Source organism: Mauremys reevesii, linkage group 6, assembly GCF_016161935.1.
Source record: "Mauremys reevesii isolate NIE-2019 linkage group 6, ASM1616193v1, whole genome shotgun sequence".
NCBI lineage: Eukaryota > Metazoa > Chordata > Testudines > Geoemydidae > Mauremys > Mauremys reevesii.
Window position 1 is genome coordinate 27,604,561 of NC_052628.1, and position 18,580 is coordinate 27,623,140.

General features: G+C 41.3%; 1 protein-coding gene and 1 long non-coding RNA gene across 4 annotated transcripts in view; one reads left to right on the forward strand and one right to left on the reverse strand.

Moving 5' to 3' along the window:
* The window catches only part of PLCXD3 (phosphatidylinositol specific phospholipase C X domain containing 3), a 126,457-nt gene that overhangs the window by 101,842 nt on the left and 6,035 nt on the right, over positions 1 to 18,580 (reverse strand). Inside the window, exon 1 of one of the 2 annotated variants that reach the window (XM_039545404.1) lies at positions 16,792 to 16,871. The exons of the other annotated variant lie outside the window; for it this stretch is intronic. Coding sequence (XP_039401338.1) covers positions 16,792 to 16,837 — 46 coding nt within the window. The 5' untranslated portion in view covers positions 16,838 to 16,871. Of the gene's footprint in view, positions 1 to 16,791; positions 16,872 to 18,580 lie in introns of those variants that run through there. 2 annotated transcript variants of the gene reach the window in all.
* The window catches only part of LOC120408456, a 52,671-nt gene that overhangs the window by 21,343 nt on the left and 12,748 nt on the right, over positions 1 to 18,580 (forward strand). The window contains exon 4 of one of the 2 annotated variants that reach the window (XR_005600705.1): positions 8,828 to 9,182. The exons of the other annotated variant lie outside the window; for it this stretch is intronic. This is a non-coding gene — a long non-coding RNA (uncharacterized LOC120408456). Of the gene's footprint in view, positions 1 to 8,827; positions 9,183 to 18,580 lie in introns of those variants that run through there. 2 annotated transcript variants of the gene reach the window in all.

The window sequence follows — 18,580 nt, forward strand, 5'->3', positions numbered from 1 at the left end:
GACCCATATGTAAATCCGTGGTGGTGATAGTCTTCGAATTGAGGGATCACTGATGATGATAGTCCTGTCCCCCCTTTGAGAAGCATTTCCATCCGGGAGAAAGGCAACAGGAAACACCAAGTGGTTTCTTTGCTAAGATGTGATTTTTGCCACTACCCCCTTTCTCATCAAAAAATGACCATTTAGCAGGTAATGGCCCATCAGCCTTGCATACACCTGTTAAGGCACCAGCTTGCCCTTTGTCTCTGCAGAACTGGTTGGCCTCTCCCCAGACTTATCTGGAAAAATGTATTTTTAGTCATGATTTCAGTTTATTTTCATAACTGTACATATGATGTTGCTATGTGCATTTTGCCACATTATTGATCAGCAAGTTATGAGTTTTTAAACAATACTTCACAAGGCATACCTTGTACAAACATTATTACACTAGTGTGTAAGGTGTGAACACAGGGGTATATTCTGTCACAGGTAGCATTTGGCAGAATGGGTTACAGCAAGTTCCGGCAACATATGGCATCCCTGAAAAACTGATCAAACTGATAGAGAACATCTACAGGAGGAGTCAGTGAGCGTGGTGAGAGTAGACAAAAAACTGATAGATGGATTCAGGACAGCTGTAGGAGAGAAACTAGAAGCAGTAACGGCTGTAGCACAGAGATGAAATGGGAAGAATGATGTTATGTGGTAGGACAGTGCATAATCTTAGATTCACAGACAATATTGATTTCACACCATTGACCAAGGAGAATTTACAGAGAATAACTGACAAGATAAACGAGGAAAGCAGAAAATTCGGATTGAAGATCAACAGGAATATGACAAAAAAATTATGGCAATTGTGAAACAAGAGGTAAAGATCAAACTCTGAAACAAAGAACTAGAACAAGTGGAAAAATCTGAGTACATTGGAGGAATAGTATCAAAGAATGGGAACGGTGAAGATGACCAAAAAAAAAAAAGGCAGCATAAAAGACTAGCCACTATTGCATTTGGAAAATTTTGCGAGACCTGGAAGGCTAAAGACATTTAGATAAAACCAAGAGTCAGCATAAGACCACTGTCATGCCAATACCGCTGCATGGCTTGGAATGCTGTAGTGTGAAGAAAAACGATGAACAAGAGATTTTGACTGCAGAAACGAACTGGCTGAGGGGAATACTGAGAGTTTAAAGACTGCAGAAAATAAGAAAACGACTAAGGCAAGAAATAATACTGTTACCGAAGATTCAAGCAAAATAATTGCGATGGTTTGGACACATGTCAAGAACGACCAGGGAAAAGATACTCTACGTGGCAATACATACCAGTCTGCAAGGAACTAGAAACAGAGGATGCGTTGGTGAAGAATGACATAAAAAAATGTTTAAAGATGAACGAAGCTGAGAAACTGGTACAAGATAGAAAATGGTGAAAAACACTTCATTCGGCCCCATCATTGCTGTTGAGCTGACAGACAGGGACCAAAGAGAAAAATTTAGTATGCATCATCTTGAACTAAGTGTGAACCTGGGAACATGTCACATGATAAACAATGTGCCATCACACGATGCACAGGGGTTGAAGTATAGGAAAGCAGTAGGGAATGCAGATTCCCCTCCTCTCCTAAAAGCAGAAGAAAGCTCTCCCTTCTTTGCCTGGATTAGCTAAGCAGTTCCTCACCACAACTCCTCTCCCCCATTCTGGATGGTGCAATGGGAACTCCTTGTTTCCATCTACTTTAACCACGGATGGCACAAAGAGCATGATAACAATCTCCACTTGACCCGGAAGCACTGAAGCTACAAGGTCATATGTTCCACCATTGGCACTTTTGCAAGAGAAACACCAACCAGCCATGTCAAAACTGCCAGCACAGATCACTTAGACAGATTTCCTGATTGATCTACCAACACAAGATTTCCTGCCGTTTACTTTGTTGTTGCTTTAAATAGACTGATGTCTAGTGTGGCACATTATACAGAAATACACTATTCTTATGCAGAGAGATTATCATCGCTGTGGAGTGCAGAATAGTAAGCATCATCCATTTTAGACAGAGTGCCATTACCATGTATAGAAGTGTCAAATTTCCACTGAAAGGCATAAAGTGTTTTAACAACTGTAGGGTTTGGAATATATTAGGGATTGTATGTGTAGGCAGTATGAACTGAACACACAGAATAGCAAATACACTGGTAATGGTTGGAGTTTTTTCCCTTTCTTTACCGATTTCACAAAAGCTCAGGAAACTACCACCACTGCATCAGAGACCTCTAAAAGAGAAGAGGGTAATGGGATACTGTACAGTAATGACTTCCTGCCATGCCTCATAGCATTTTCATGTACACATTCAAGAATCGGTGTAAATTAAAATAGGATTTTTTCTTTAGCAGTGTATTTTTGCATAGTCTGTATTAAAAAGATAGATGGGTTCACCCTCCCTCCCTCCTCCACCCAAATCTCTAGTTTCTCTTTATGTTAGAGAGATTTTTATATTATATTAAGGGACAGAACAAGTTTCCTAGATCCATACATGGTGATTTCTCTGTTGAATCATCTTTTCTCTCAACCCTCTGGAGATCTCTCCATGTGGCCCAGGCTCTGGAGACAGGACAGGCAGAAAAATTCTTTCCCCTCCCGCCCCTTCCAATTCAGCTTGCTTAGACAAAAGTGATATTGCAGTCTGCATAATCTCAGGATCTCTAGGGAAAGGAGCCTCAAGCAGCCTGGTTCTGATGAAACTGCACTGCCAGTGTAGATGCTCTACCAGGAGGCAGAGCCAGTGCAGAGGCACAGGGCCAACATTCAGATGACCCTGGGATCTTACAACGCCTGTTAAAAATGCTAAATTACATACAGGAAGCATTGTATTTCTAAATAGACAGCATATAGGGTCTTTTTTTTTATAATGATACCACACTATTAACACATTTTCCCCAAATCCACTGCATATGCACAGAGAAATTAGATAAAACCAAAACAGGGCTTTGGCGTGGAGCCCGGAGCTGGAGCGGAGCCGGAGCACAGCTCCAAAGCCCTGAAAACAAATGCAACCTTCCAGAAAGAGTAACATATCATTCTGAAGTCTAAGAAACAAAGTTAACACACAAGATCCCCAAAACAGAGAGAAACAAAGCAGGCTGCTCCCTAAAACAGAGAGGCACAACTCAATCCACCTTACTCTAGGCTGGCTGCAGATTCACTGCTACTATGCCCAGATTGTTCGCTTCTCAACAGAGCCCTGTAGCCTGCAAGTAGGACCAGGAAAACCTCTGAAATTTAAAGTGACAAGCTACAATTTCAGCACAGTTTTTAAAAATATACCACAATGGCTGTTTTAGCTTATACACTAAAGCCCTGATTCAGCAAAATATTAAAGTATTTAAATGCTGTGCTCAATTAGGGCATTAATCATTTGGGGCCAGATTGTAAACTGTCAACTCCTAGTGGTGGGTAGTTATTTGCCACATGAGTAGTCCCACCAATGGGATTACTCGTGTCAGTAACTGCTCCCCAGTGGCAGTCATAGGTTTACAATCTGGCCCTTAATGAGCAAGGACAGCTGCGTAATTATTGGCCTCTTATTCAATTAAGGCTCAACTCAGCACAGAATAGTCACAGCTTTGGCCCATGTAGAAAAACTCCAAGGTCACTAATCTTGGCCCTCAACCAGACTGAGTTACTCAGCACAAAACTTGACCTGGGAGCAGAATCACTTTCTGGCAGAAAGTAAGATGCCTCCTGAAGACAGCAGGTCTGTGCTAGACAAGTCATATTAAAGCATTCTCTCCCACTCTCACTCAGACTTTTTATACTGAGTCAGCAAGACAAAAATTCCCTTGCCTTCTGCACTATTAGGATGAGTTTTTTTTAAAGGGAATAGTTGCTGTAGTTCAATGATTTGTATTATCTATCCTCCACTCATGCATATTTCTCTCTCTTAGTCAGAGACAGGCACAGAGTGGTCAATCTCTAAATTAATTCCTTAAAAGATTTTTTGCCAGCAGGTGACCTCATTCTGACTGAAGGTAATAGGACACTGAGCAATATTCTTCCTTTTTTTAAAAAACAAACATAGTCTAAGAACATTCCAAGAAAAGTTTTCTCTTACTAATAAACCATCATTATTTTCCTGTCAGTCACATTTAAATAGTCTCATTCCTGGAGGCAGAGTGATGCTCAGTGGAGTCTGACATTGTCACAGATAATTATACTCCAGATTCAGGATAGCTAAACAGATCCATATGATCCAGAGAAGAGAAAGTCAGCTGGAGAAAACTGAAAGAGCATTGGAAGACTGACTAGGGTGAGGTTGATGTCAGGGAAGAACTTCTAAAAGGCTGGATAAATGTAGTTGGGTTTCAGATAAGGATCCAAATGGAATACTTGGAATCTATAGTTACTCTGAATGAGGTATATTGAAGAATCACTAAGTATCAACTTGGATTTCTTAGAGATGAGAATTGAAGAAAAAAAAATCTGTTGGGTCATCTAGTGCATATACCTACCAAATGCAATAAGTCCTTATTTTGTGTTTACCAGTGTTTTGTGCTATCCAGTTTTACAGGAACTAAGCAATGCTGCTTCCACCACTTCTCTGGAGAGACTATTACACCTAACACTTCTCCTTGTCAGCATATTTTCCTGATCAGAGTAGAGTTTAACTGTCATTACTGAACAGAATTCTATTAAAAAGAAGTTTAAACAACAAAGTATGATTGGGAGAATGGGCGACTCTCAGAAGTTCTTTTTAAATGTGATCTCACACTCTGGAAGGATATTCCTCCAAAATATAAAATATTGTAATGGCTTTATACTCACATTAGTGGGGGGCAGCACACAGGAGGAGAAGCAAGGTGGTTGTCTGTGCCAAACAGTAGAAAAAGCATAATGGAAAACAAACTAAAATGCATTCCGATTAGGTATTCCTTTTGTGTTTTTAGAATGCTGCAAGTTAGGGAAACTATGACATTTTTATTCATATAAAAACAATTGGAAGGAAAAGGCACGCCCTTCATCTGTCTCAAGAAAAGTTTATTTTCCAATTTATTAAACTCCCCTATTGACACTTCCAGGGGCATGGTCAAAATATAAAAAAACAGATGCAATTAAATCAGTGTCAAACAAAACACTCTTCCCATCAGACAAAAACCTGACAGATGACCTTCATGCTGCATTGCCAAGCTAACAAACACTGGAGCAGCAAATTCCAAAGGAGAGGTAAAATCAGCAGCACAGTGCTAACATTGGCAGCTGCCTAGCACCCAGAGTGTCCTGGAAAAGGACAAGCTGGACTGAGAGGAGTCCAAAGAAGTTGTTCCTCTGGGCTGTGGCAGTGCTGCAGAAGGCTGAGAAAATTACATTCTTCTTTTGAAGCAATGGAGATGATGGATATGAACAGGAAGTGGCTATTGCTGGAGCTGGGTTCCCACTACTTGACCAGGATGTCATGCAGGTGGGGGAAACTAGGGCTTCAGTCTAGATAATTCTCATACGTCCTCTCCAAATATGTAGGTCCAGCTGTGCACAACTGAATTAGACAGGCACAGTATTGCCAGCTGCCAACTCCAAGTATTCAAAAGTCCTGAGCGAGGCCCCGGAATCATGAGATTTAATGAAAAAGAATACATATTGGCTCCTTTTTATTTGCTTTCTGGATTTTGAGTCTTTGGGGTTACATTTTCAAGCTGTCCTCTGCAACGGGCCGTTATTTCTTAGGGGGGAAAATTCCTCAGTATCCGTTGCCCTTTTCAAGAATGCAACCCGACGTATACTGGGGACCCCCTGTACCACATACCTCACTGGCCCCAGATTTGCGGCCCACCAATTTAGTATCCATTTACACCAATTAACAGTCCCATCATGTTTGATGAAGACTGCCCCATCAGCAACTGGCACATTGATACGGGCTGTGGAACTCCCGCCTTTAGCTGAAGAACTTTGACATTTTGAGAAAAAAAATTAAAACACTCTGTGGCCTTTGGTCACCACTACACTCCATAGGCACTTTTTGTACTTTGAAATACAGAATCTGAATATTTTCTGACACTATTTAACTATACAGATTATACTGAATTAAGGTTTACAGAGCCATTTTGTGTGACTGCCAGAACACCAGTTACATGGTAGAGCTATAATAAAAGAAAAAAATATTGTCTTCTACTAAACATTAATTGATTGCAGATAAAAGTGGGCCAGCAATTTAAAACCAGAAAGTACATTACTTATTAAAGCTTCATTTTGTTTTTACAAAATATATTACAGGAATTATTTAAAGGTTAGAGTAGTTCAGTTGCCTCTAACCTCTCCTTTTTAAAATCACGAGTACGTTTTGCAATCCAATAAATCTCCTAGCCTCCCTGGCAACAACATCTCAGCTAATCTGCACTGTCCTGTCTGAGTGTGATGTGCAGAGGGGAGTAGAGTCTGGAACCTGTCCAGTGGAAAATATTTATTCAACTTTCTGAAAAGATTTTATCTGATGGTTTACTCATCCAGAGAGTATGTAAACCAGTCAGATTTTACATTAGGTAAGGAAAAGATTAAACGTCTTTTATCACTAGTGGGGATATTAAACCAGGTGACTAGGCATCTGAAAATTGTTCCATTAGTTGGCTTTAGGTTAGATTACCAGAAAACCATCATGTGATTTAAAGCCAGAAATTTAAAGAAGACAGAATTTGTACTTTTAAAAAGATTAAAAACATATTTAGTTTCATATTGAAATAAAATGTCAGCTCTTACATGGATTTATCATTCTACTCAACTCCAGGCAGAGGGGCATTTAAGCAATAGTGACCCATTTAGGAAACTTTGGGCCTGATCTTATGAAATGCTGAGCACCCTCAATTCCTACAGAAGCTGAGAGCACAGAGTATCTATCAGGAATGAGGCCTTTCATCTGTTGCACAATAATCTATTAGGGGAGAAATATCCTTAGCTTTTCCTCAAGTCCTAGAAGACAATTATCTGACAGGTAGAGAACATCTGAGAAAGGGATGATTATTGCTATTATAAATGTAAAAGTTACAGTTTGATTTAAATATCCTTCCATGTAACTAAACAAAACAGAAATAATTATTGTTTCCTCATTTCATACAACCCACTGCTTTTTAGAGCACAACATTTATTCTGCTACCTAGCTATACCCAATTATGAAATTGCATTCTTGCTAGAAAAATCCTAACCATGACCTCGGTGACTTAATCTGAAAAGATTTGTAGCACCATTACAAAATTATGCCTCCGGAACATATGCATTTGTACATGAAAATATATGCATGAGCTGTTCCTCACCAAAACCCCTGGAGCAGCGGTTCTCAAACTGCGGGTTGGGACCCCAAAGTGGGTGGTGACCCCATTTTAATTGCGTCTCTAGGGCTGGCGTTTAGACTTTCTGGGGTCCGGGACCAAAGCCTGAGCCCCACTGCCTAGGGCCAAAGCTGAAGCCCAAGCCCCATGGCCTGGGGCTGAAGCCTGAGGGCTTCAGACCTGGGTGGCAGGGCTCAGGTTTCAGGTTACAGGCACCCCCCCCCCACTGCCATAAGGCTGAAGCTCTTGGGCTTCGACTTTGGTCCCCGCCCAGGGTGGTGGGGCTCAGGCTTTGGCTTTTCCTGGGTGGGGGAGACAGAGGGGCTGAGGCTTTGGTCCCCCTCCTGGGGTCATGTAGTAATTTTCATTGTCAGAAGGAGTTCACGGTGCAATGAAGTTTGAGAACTGCTGCGAGTAGAGGAATCTACCAATGATTCCAATTACTGACTTGCTACTTGAGAAGGGGGGGGGGGGGAGTGTTACATTGCATTTGTTTCCACTGATTTATTCCTGTCATGACAATATTTCTATATAACTGACTGCTGAGTTCTTTGACACTACAGATGTATTCCAGCTAAAGATACACCCAAACCAAAATCCCTAATCATAGGTCAACAGATAATCCTGCTTCCAAACATGCCCTAAATACTAGGAAAGTTTAGGCTGAAATCCAATCTTTACAACTTAGATTCATCTCTCTTTCAAAAACATGTTCCTGTGCAGAGACTCACGAATTTCGATGGGCTCCAGGCTGGAATGAAGGACTGTACATGAGGATATATTTGCAGGACAGGACTCTAAAATTATAACGCTTTTGAACACAGAACAAACTAGAATAGAGGTTATTCTCACTGGAACAGATGGCCTATTAAATCTAAGCAGTGTATAATCAAAAGTGTCTTAAAAGCAGAAACCAAATTATATTTAATTAAAAGCAGGAAGACACCCCTCCTCCTCTCCCCCCCACCCCCCATAGTCATTAGTGTGTTCAACATAATGAATAAGACTTTTCAATAGAAACAGCTCTCTGCAAAGCCATGGTTGTAATTTCCATAACCTTAACTTGTTTGCTTTGTATAAGTAGGATATTATTGTTATTATATGGTGCATAATTTAAGAGCTCAAAATGATGCATGTGTGACAATACAAACAAAAATATTTTCTATGAAAGGTATGATACAACTTTACAAAGTTACAATACACAATTACAATTGCAGAGTTACATAGTAGGAGAGGAAAAGAGCAGTTTGGATGCACAGACAAAAGAGTAAAGATGTTTTCAGCCATGGTTTGGAAGGAGATGGGAAGTCAATGAGGTAGCAAGACAGGAATAATACCTGTCAACATTAGTGAGATTTTATGGAAGGTCGGAGAAGAAGCCAATTCTATTGGAACTAAGTCAGCAAGTAGGGACTGGACAGAGACAGAGATGCATTAAATAGGCAGCTCTTATTTAAAAGTAAGGTAGTTCTGAATCAGAGCTGACAGTAGATGGGGAGCTAATGAGGGAGGCTAAGGTTGTTCTGCTTTTTTAGGAGGAAGTCTGAGGAAGCAGGCATCATCATTCAGAGCATGCTGGAGTCTGGAGAGCTGAGACTCAGAGAGACCATTGAGAAGGGAGATTAATAGCAAAGGCAACAGAAAAATAAGCCCTAGCTCAAGATTTCAGCAGAGGTGGAAATTGAGGCAATGGAGAGAAGGAGAGGTGTTGACAGACTGTTTTACAAACAGGGCAGACGTGAGAAGAGTACAAGAACAAAGCGAACAAGGTTACAGTTAGTAGAAACAAAAGGGAGGGGGGGAAAAGGGTCAAGGAAGCAGAATTATTTTTGAAGATGATCATTCATTTATTGTCTTGAAACAAGAAAGCACTTCCCTGGGGCAAGAGGAAATTAAGACAAAGCCATAGCATGGACTGGAAATAAAGGAATGATAACATATCAGAAATATATGTATAGCTTTATCATCTCAGTGCAAGAATGGTAGTTAACATTAAAGGTAAGAATAAGAGGGAAAACTATGTACATGTCAAATGTAAAATTCTAAAAATGTATGCATTATCTGCTATTCAAGCTGAAAGGGAAACAACATCTGAACAGTATTTAGTAGCTGATTCCCCACCCCACCCATTCTTTGAAAATCTCAAAAATGGCTCAACAATTTTTCTTAAAAAAAAAAAAAAAAAATTCCAAGAAGTTTCCTCACTTGGCTGAGAAATGTCCATCCACAAAGCAAAATTTTCCAACAGGTAGAAGACACTAATATAAAGGACTGGAATTAAAGTGTCATCTGAAACAGAGCTACAGCGCTGTTCATGAAATGCTACAGAATGTATAAAACCAAGTAAAATACAGCTATAATAATACAGGCGGCCTGTTCAATGAAGAGCCGAATTAGGCATAAGAACAGCCATACTGGGTCAGACCAAAGATCCATCTAGCCCAGTATCCTGTCTTCTGAAAGTGGCCAATGCCAAGTGACCCAGAGGGAATGAACAGAACAGGTAATCAAGTCATCCATTCCATCATCCATTCCCAGCTTCTGGAAAGCAGAGGCTAGGGACACCATCCCTGCCCATCCTGGCTAATAGCTAGTGATGGACCTATCCTCCATGAACTTATCTAGTTCTTTTTTGAACCCTGTTACAATCTTGGCCTTCACAACATCCTCTGGCAAGGAGTTCCACAGATTGATAGTGCATTGTGTGAAAAAAATACTTCCTTTTATTTGTTTTAAACCTCTGCCTATTAATTTCATTTGGTGACCCCTAGTTCTTGTGTCATGAGAAAGCGTAAATAACACTTCCTTATTTACTTTCTCCACACCAGTCATGATTTTATAGACCTAAATCATATTCGCCCTTAGTCATCTCTTTTCCAAGCTGAAAAGTCCCAATCTTATTAATCTCGCCTCATATGGAAGCCATTCCATACCCCTAATCATTTTTGTTGCCCTTTTCTGAACCTTTTCCAATTCCAGTATAACTTTTTTGAGATGGGGCGACCACATCTGCACGCAGTATTCAAGATGTGGGCGTACCGTGGATTTATATATAGAGGCAATATGATATTTTTGTCTTATCATATGTCCCTTTCTTAATGATTCCCAACATTCTGTTCGCTGTTTTGCCTGCCACTGCACATTGAGTGGATGTTTTCAGAGAACTATCCACAATGACTCCAAGATCTCTTTCTTGAGTGGTAACTGCTAATTTAGACCCCATAATTTTCATATGTATAGTCGGGATTATGTTTTCCAATGTGCATTACTTTGCATTTATCAACATTGAATTTCATCTGCCATTTTGTTGTCCAGTCACCCAGTTTTGTGAGATCCTTTTGTAGCTCTTTGCAGTCTGTTTGGGACTTAAGTATCTTGAGTAGTTTCATATCATCTGCCAATTTTGCCAATTACTGTTTACCCCTTTTTCCAGATCATTTATGAATATGTTGAACAGGACTAGGCCCAGTACAGACCCCTGGAGACCACCACTATTTACCTCTCTCCATTCTGAAAACTGACCATTTATTCCTACCCTTTGTTTCCGATCTTTTAATCAGTTACCGATCCCTGGGCACCACACTTTAGGAAAGATGTGGACAAATTGGAGAGAGTCCAGAGGAGGAGAACAAAAGTGATAAAAGGTTTAGAAAACCTGATCTATAAGGACAGGTTAAAAAAACTGAGCACGTTTAATCTTCAGAAAAGACAACTTGAGGGCAGACCTGATAGTCTTCAAATATGTTAAGGACTGTAATAAAGAGTATGGAGAACAACTGATCTCCTTGTGCACTGAAGGTAGGACAAGTAGTAATCAGTTTAATCTGCAGCAAAAGATTTAAGCTGAATATTAGGGAAAAAAATCTTTTAACTATAAAAGGATAGTTAAGCACTGGAACAGGTTTCCATGGGAGATTGTGGAATCGCTGTCAGAGGTTTTTAAGAACAGGTTAGATCAGGGGTAGGCAACCTATGGCATGGGTGCCAAAGGCGGCACACAAGCTGATTTTCAGTGGCACTCTCACTGCCCGGGTCCTGGCCACTGGTCTGGGGGGCTCTGCATTTTAATTTAATTTTAAATGAAGCTTCTTAAACATTTTAAAAACCTTATTTTACATACAATAGTTTAGTTATATATCATAGACTTATAGAAAGAGACCTTCTAAAAACATTAAAATGTATTACTGGCACGCGAAACCTTAAATTAGAGTGAATAAATGAAGACTCGGCACACCACTTCTGAAAGGTTGCCGACCCCTGGGTTAGACAAACACCTGTCAAGAATGGTCTTAGGTATACATGGTCCTGCCTCAATGCAGGGGGCTGGACTAGATCAGTGGTTCTCAACCAGGGGTACATGAACCCATCTAGATGTGTCTAGTTTTACAATGGCTATATAAAAAGCACTAGCAAGGTCAGTACAAACCAAAAATTTCATACAGACAACAACTTGTTTATTCTGCTCTATGTACCTACATTGAAATGTAAGTATAATATTTATATTCCAATTGATTTATTTTATAATTATATGGTGAAGATTAGAAAATAAGCAATTTGTCAGTAACAGTGTGCTGTGACACTTTTGTATTTTTATGTCAGACTTTGTAAGCAAGTAGTTATTTAAATGAGGTGAAACTTGGTGTACACAAGACAGGTCAGACTCCTGAAAGGGGTACAGTAGCCTGGAAAGGTTGAGAGCCACTGGACTAGATGACCTCTCAAGGTTCCTTCCAGCCCTACATTTTTATGATTCTGTAAATTCTGCCGACACGTTATTAAATCATAAGATATTTTTAGAGCATTTTTATAAAGGACCGTTTCTTATCTCTCTCTACTTGTGAAGCCACAAATGTAACTGTGCAAGACTTGGAGTAGTGGAAAATGTAGCTCTGAAATTGAGGAGCCTTTGCTTTCTGTGTACTGCACCTTTTTTCTCTCAGCTCTTTCTTCCTGTGCCCCTATACTCTAAATCCCATAATTCCTGCCAAATTTCTCATGTTGGTACATGGAGCTCTCAGGACAAAATGGCTACTAAACTAGGTACATAATGTTTGTATGCAGAAGTTTAAAAAGAGCAGATCACAAAACAAAAACAATGAAATTTCTTGCACATACAATTCAATACAGATATGTTTAACACTACTCTAAAATAGCCTATTAAAAACATAATAGCATCACAGCATTAAAGAGAAAGACTTTAAGGCTAGAAGGAACCATTGTAAGTATCTCATCTGACCTCCAGCATAACACAGGCCAGGAGACTTCCCTGAATTAATTGCTGCTTCAAGTTCAATTGCTGTGCTTGAACTAGAGCATCTCTTTTAGAAATAGATCTAATTATAATGTAAAAAAATTCAATGATGGAGAACCCACTACAATCTTTAAGTTTTTCCAGTGGTTAATTACCCTATTAGAAATTTACCCCTTATTTCTAATTTCAATTTGTCTAGCTTCAGCTTCCAGCATTGCATCTTGTTATGTTTTTGTCTGCTACACTGAAGAGCCCTTAATCATCAAATTTCAGTTCCCCGTGTAGTTATTCATAGACTGATCAAGATGCCTTTTAATCTTCTCTTTGATATGCTAAATAGGTTGACCTCCTGGAGTCTCTCACTATCATTCACATTTTCCAATCTTTTACTCATTCTTGTGGCTCTTCTCTGAATTCGCTCCAATTTGTCAAAATCCTTCTCGAAGGTGGTCTCATGTGTTCCCAGTGAGAAGCCACAGTGACATATTTAGCACTATCCACATAGATTTAAGGTGTGAAGTGTGTCACAGCTGGCTAATCTCAAGATGACATGGATGAGGGTAGCAAGGTCTGTACCTGCTAAAAAAAGGTTCAACCTCCAGGTGTGACAGAAGAAAAATAGAACAGTCCCGGCCACCCATGAGCCCCTATCATTCAAGAGCAGCTGAAGACTTCACACTGTGTACTTGAGTTACCAACATCAGGCACGCACTCTCAGAAGGGAGGTATATAGACACCACCGTATAAATCTTAAACATGTAACTAATGCAGGACCAAATATTGCTCATGCCAGGTTTAAGTCCAGACTAATTTTGGTGGGAAGGTTACACAATCTGGGGGATAGGGTAGAACAGGAAAGATCTTGTGATAGGTTATTTTGAAGGCAGCTCAGAGATTCAGAATATTAGATGGAGCTCAAGAGAGATAGATTAATAAGAAGAGTGCAGGTGAGATGGTCAAAGCTATATGGCAAATTAATTTATCCCACGACTAGCACCTCTGCATTGTATGTGTGTACGTGCAATACCTCAAGTCACATTAAAACTAGCTACACGTTCACTGATGGTATGTGCATATAATCAGTGGGTGATTTCTTAAGGGCATGCTTCTACCACTGAAAGCTTACTTTGTTGCTTAACATTTCTATCCAGGACCCAGATAACAAGCTTTGGGCACACTGATATTGAATTAATAGGTACAATATTTAATCTACGCCTGTTGGTTTGCAGACACAAAGATTCAAACCACCACCACCTAGACTGGTTATCTAAATGTATTCTTTATGCTGGCATTATCAAAGGTAGAGAAAGTGAGCTAAACTACATTTTTTTAAAAAACCAGGAACAAAGTCAATTTTACTTTCTCTTTACTACCAAAGAAGACAGAGTTGTTTTGGAAACAGACTTATAACTTTAGCTGGGTGGATCTTCTAATATGAAAGGCAAATTAACAGTATCAGAGGCGGTATAAACTAGGACAGACTCAGAGGAATATATCCATTCAGTGTGCTCCATGCAGTTACCAACAGGAGATTACTGGAAAGCAACAGATGCACATTTAGTTTATGAGATTATTTTCACCATTATTACAAGTTGCAAGTTCCCTCTCCTGGGGATAACACTTGTGGAAAATTATAATTAGATATGTTAGCACAGAGCCTTTCAGAACAAAATAGATATGGACTTCACAGCAAAATGCTGGAGGAAACACCATGGTTTAGGGGGATCATCTTAATATTTGCTGGGATCATCCCAAATTGAAAGATTTCTGGTTGTTAGAAAGTTGACCCAACAGTTATTTCAGGGATATCTCCCCTAGTTTACCATTACTGTGGTGTTAGAGAAGTGTCCTGATTTTAGGAAATCAAACAGATACCCAGTTAGAATTATTGAGACTGCAGCCAGCTAATGTATTTAAACAAGGTAGTGGCAAAATCTAATACCGACTCTAGGAGTGTGATTGACAAGAATTTAAGTAGTGAAAAATTGAATGAATCACTCCATATATTAGATTAAAAAGTGACAGAGCAAATGTGATAACCTTGTAAAAGATAACTAATAAACAATTATCGTAACAAACTATACTGCCTCAAATCTGATTGAATACATCTGTAAAATAGTTTGTTGAAGGGAAACAACAGTTATAGACATGCCTATGCAATTAGCACATTGCTTGTATACGGTGTTTGGAATTGGAGACAATGAGAAATTGTACTGATACTTGCTACCAAACAAACAGGTTTCCTGTTATACTGGAGCATCTTTTGTATTGGATAAGTTATGATAAATCTATTAGGAAAGTCAATATAATGTTAAACTAATACTTTGCTTCTTGTGACAACAACATAGGAATAAATATTCAGGCTCTAAATTAAACTTTAATCTGCTCTGCTGTTTAAAATCATTACTTCTCCAGCTGCCAAAGAAGTTTAGGTCCAAACGGAAAGAATAAAACCACCTCTATTTACTAGAAAATGAAGACAGGAGGGAAATAAATAGGAGTTGCAAGAGATATTACATTTTGATTTCCTAAGACTTAAGGATTCACAAGTTTAAAAACCAGGAAGATTTGTAGTTTTTGCATCTGCACATTTCCTTACATAGTGGAAGTACACCTGTCCAAATAGTTAATAGACTAACAGTTATGTGCACTTAGATTTAAGTGTTAAAATGTGTATGTACTGGGAAGAATTTGTAAGATGGCAATATGAGTTCCTTGAAGTTAATTTCTTCTCAATGAAGTCTTATGTTTGACTTTCAAGTAAAGCCTATGCAGCGTCATAGCAGCCATGCTGGTCCCAGGATATTAGAGAGCCAAGGTGAGAGAAGTAATATCTTTGATTGGAGCAACTTCTGTTGGTGAGAGAAAGCTTGTCTCTCTCACCAACAGATGTTGCTCCAATCAAAGATATTACCTCTCCCCCCCTTGGCTCTTTGAAGCCTGTCAGTTAGGGAAATAACTTCATGGAAATAAATGTTGGATACAATATCGGCAGCAGATATGATGATTACAATTGTGGTAGTAGCTAAGTGTGCTAAGCTCTTTCTAAACACTAAGGAATACACATAGGCATTGATCCACAAATGTACTTAGGCACCGAAACTCCAGACATAGATGCCTAAATCCCAGTTTTAGGTAGGGTTGCCAATTTTGGTTGGATGTATTCCTGGAGGTTTCATCACATGACAATCTTTAATTCCTGGAGATCCCAGGACAATCCTAGAGAGCTGGCAACCTTGTTTTATGCTACACTGCAATCCACAAAACTCCCACTCAGCTACCTCTAACTCTGTAGGTGCCTAAATTTTCAGGGTGAAAATTCCCTTGGTACCTAACTTTCTGGTTCTGGGCATGCACACTGCTGCCTCCCTGTAGCATCCAGATGCCTGTCTCCCAGAGAGGGCCATGAATCAAGAGAAGATAGGCAGCCACAGGCCTGTCTTGTTCACGGGGCTCCAATCTGGCAGGCATACAGAGGCTGCCTATCAGATTACATTGCATTCTGATTAGGGTAATGCCCACATTATTGCTTTTATCCTGGTGGTTAGAGCACTCACCTGCAATTTGGGAGACTCAAGTTCAATTCCCCCCTCTCTGCCTTGGGGGAGAGGAGGTGACCCCTGTTCAAAGCCTATGTCTCTCAGGAGGTTGTGATCCCTGAATCTGTCCTGTTGCAGTTATTTCACTATGGATCAGTAATTAATCATTTGAGGAGGGAGACTGAACCCTGGGTCTCCCACCTTGAGATGGGTGCCCCACGTACTATGCTACAGAGTCACTCTCTCTATGGCCTAATGACTAAGTCTTTATATAGAGTGGAACAACTTCAACAGGAAAGACTGTGGGAGGCCCACATCAGAACATCCCATAGCTCAGTGGCAGGAGACCTGGATTCAAATCCTGTCTCCTCATCAGAGGAGGGAGCTGAACTCACATCCCAGCTGACTTCTGTAACCACTGGCCTAAAAGATGTAAAATGAGCAGCAGTGGCACCACCTCCAGCAGCTTTGCAGGGTGTGAAGTAAGCATGAACTTGTTCTCACAAGAAATTACTTAAGCTACCTGACTTCAAGAGAAGAGTTCCCAAGTGTGGATTGCAAGCAGAAGTAGGTGCCTCTCGGCAGCCTGGACTTCCAAACTAAACTCTGTGAGAGGGTGCTCCCTCAGCTCTCTGATGTGCCACATGGCCTAGCCAGTTTCCATCATCTGAAAAACACACCCAAGATGTTTGCCCTTCATAATATGTACCTTTTACCAAACAGTTCTTCTGCAAAACCAGACACGATACAGGCATATTGCAGCTGCTTTCCTTACACTTTACCTTGCAAGCTCCTCCCCCTAGCTTCCTGTTTCTTCTACGTATATCCTCCCCATTCTATCATTAGCTCAGTAATCACCATCCTGGCACTCATAATCCCCCAACAGAAAGTGGCTAACTGCCTCCAGCTGGACCTACAACCTTCTTCATGCCACAGCTAGCCCTGTCACATTCTTCCCTCCCTACTTCAACTGAGACCTTTTCTTGCCTCCTAGGGGTTATCTTCACTGCTTAAGCCCTACTCTCTTTATGGGGTTTAAGTTCTAATGGGATGACTTCTGCCTTTTCAGACCAGCCTCCCATGGGCCACTGGTGAGGGTTTCTTGCCTTCCACCAACAAAAAGTACACTTTAAGGATGGATTTTTCCACCACAGCTTTGTCTCAGCCCGTAGGTCATAGCTAGTTACACCCCACTGACCATAACTGCTTTCTTTTGCCCCTGGCTTGTAAACAACCAAGTAAGTCACCCCTCCAGAGCTGCAATACCTTGGTCTCTGTCCTCCTCTGTCTTATCTTGTCCCTGACTCAGGACTCTCAGAGTAAGTTTGCCCATTGAGGCCTCATTATTAGGACCCTTCTGCCTCTCTGCAGCATACCCTCTTTCTCAGGCCCTGCCTACAGTTTGTTCCTCCTGGGAGTCAGCCAAGCCTCTGCCCTCCTTCTCCTATAGGTCTCCCTGCTCTAGTATTTCCTGATCCACTGGTTAAACCCTTCCCAAAAAATTTTCTCCACCACAACCACCCAAGTCCTTGTTAATATATGTCTAAGGTGCTTTTGTACTATCCCTGGAGGGCTACTGGAGGGTCTCCCCCTCCATCTTTTGTCCTTCTCAAGGGAAACTGAGTCCAGTCCATGCCAATCAAGACCGCACTGGGTAATGACTTTATTACACCTGCTCTCTGCCACTTAAGTTTTCCTTCCACCGGGAGGACAGGCAGACGGTAAGTTTTCTCTTCTCCCTCCACACAGTGGATGGTGATCATCACCCCTCTCTGTTGCCACTACAGTTTAACCAAGCGGCTTGCCTTTCACCTCTTATACCTTTTATTCCACAGTTCTTCTGCAAAGAGAACATGACACTAGCCCACCACATCCAGCCAGCTCCTGACCCAGGAGGCTCACCCCATACCCCGCAGCCTCAGCTCGCCGCTGGCACAATGCTCTCGCTGCCAGCCAGCGGTGCTCCAGGCAGTGTGGTGGGTTGGATAGAGGGCAGAGGAGTTCGGGTGGTGGTCAGAGTGGATAGGGCAGAGGTGGGCCCTGAGCTCCCAGCTGGCCCCAGCCCCTTCCTCCCCTGCAGCCTCAGCTTGCTGTGCTGGCAGCGCGCATCCTGGCTGGCGGGCAGATTTACAAGTGAACACAGGGTGCCCTGGCCCCAACAACAGGGGACCCAGGGCCGGGCACTCAGGCAACTCAACACTGGCTGCACTGAAATCATATGCAGGCGGGCGGTGCAGATGGCGGAGGACTCAGGGGAGCACTGGGAGGCCACGCCTGCTCCTGTTGAGTCCTCCGCCCATGTTTAGATGGATAAGGGTAGGGTCCTAGTCCTGGAAGGGGTGGTCAGGGGTGGAGGGGTGAATGGAGGGGACAAGGAGCAGAGGGGTTGGATGGGTTTGGAGGTTCTTAGGGGCAGGAAGTGGGTGGGGGTGGATAAGGGGTGGGGGGCAGGCTGTTTGGGAGGGGGCACAGTCTTCCCTACCTGGCCCTCCATACTG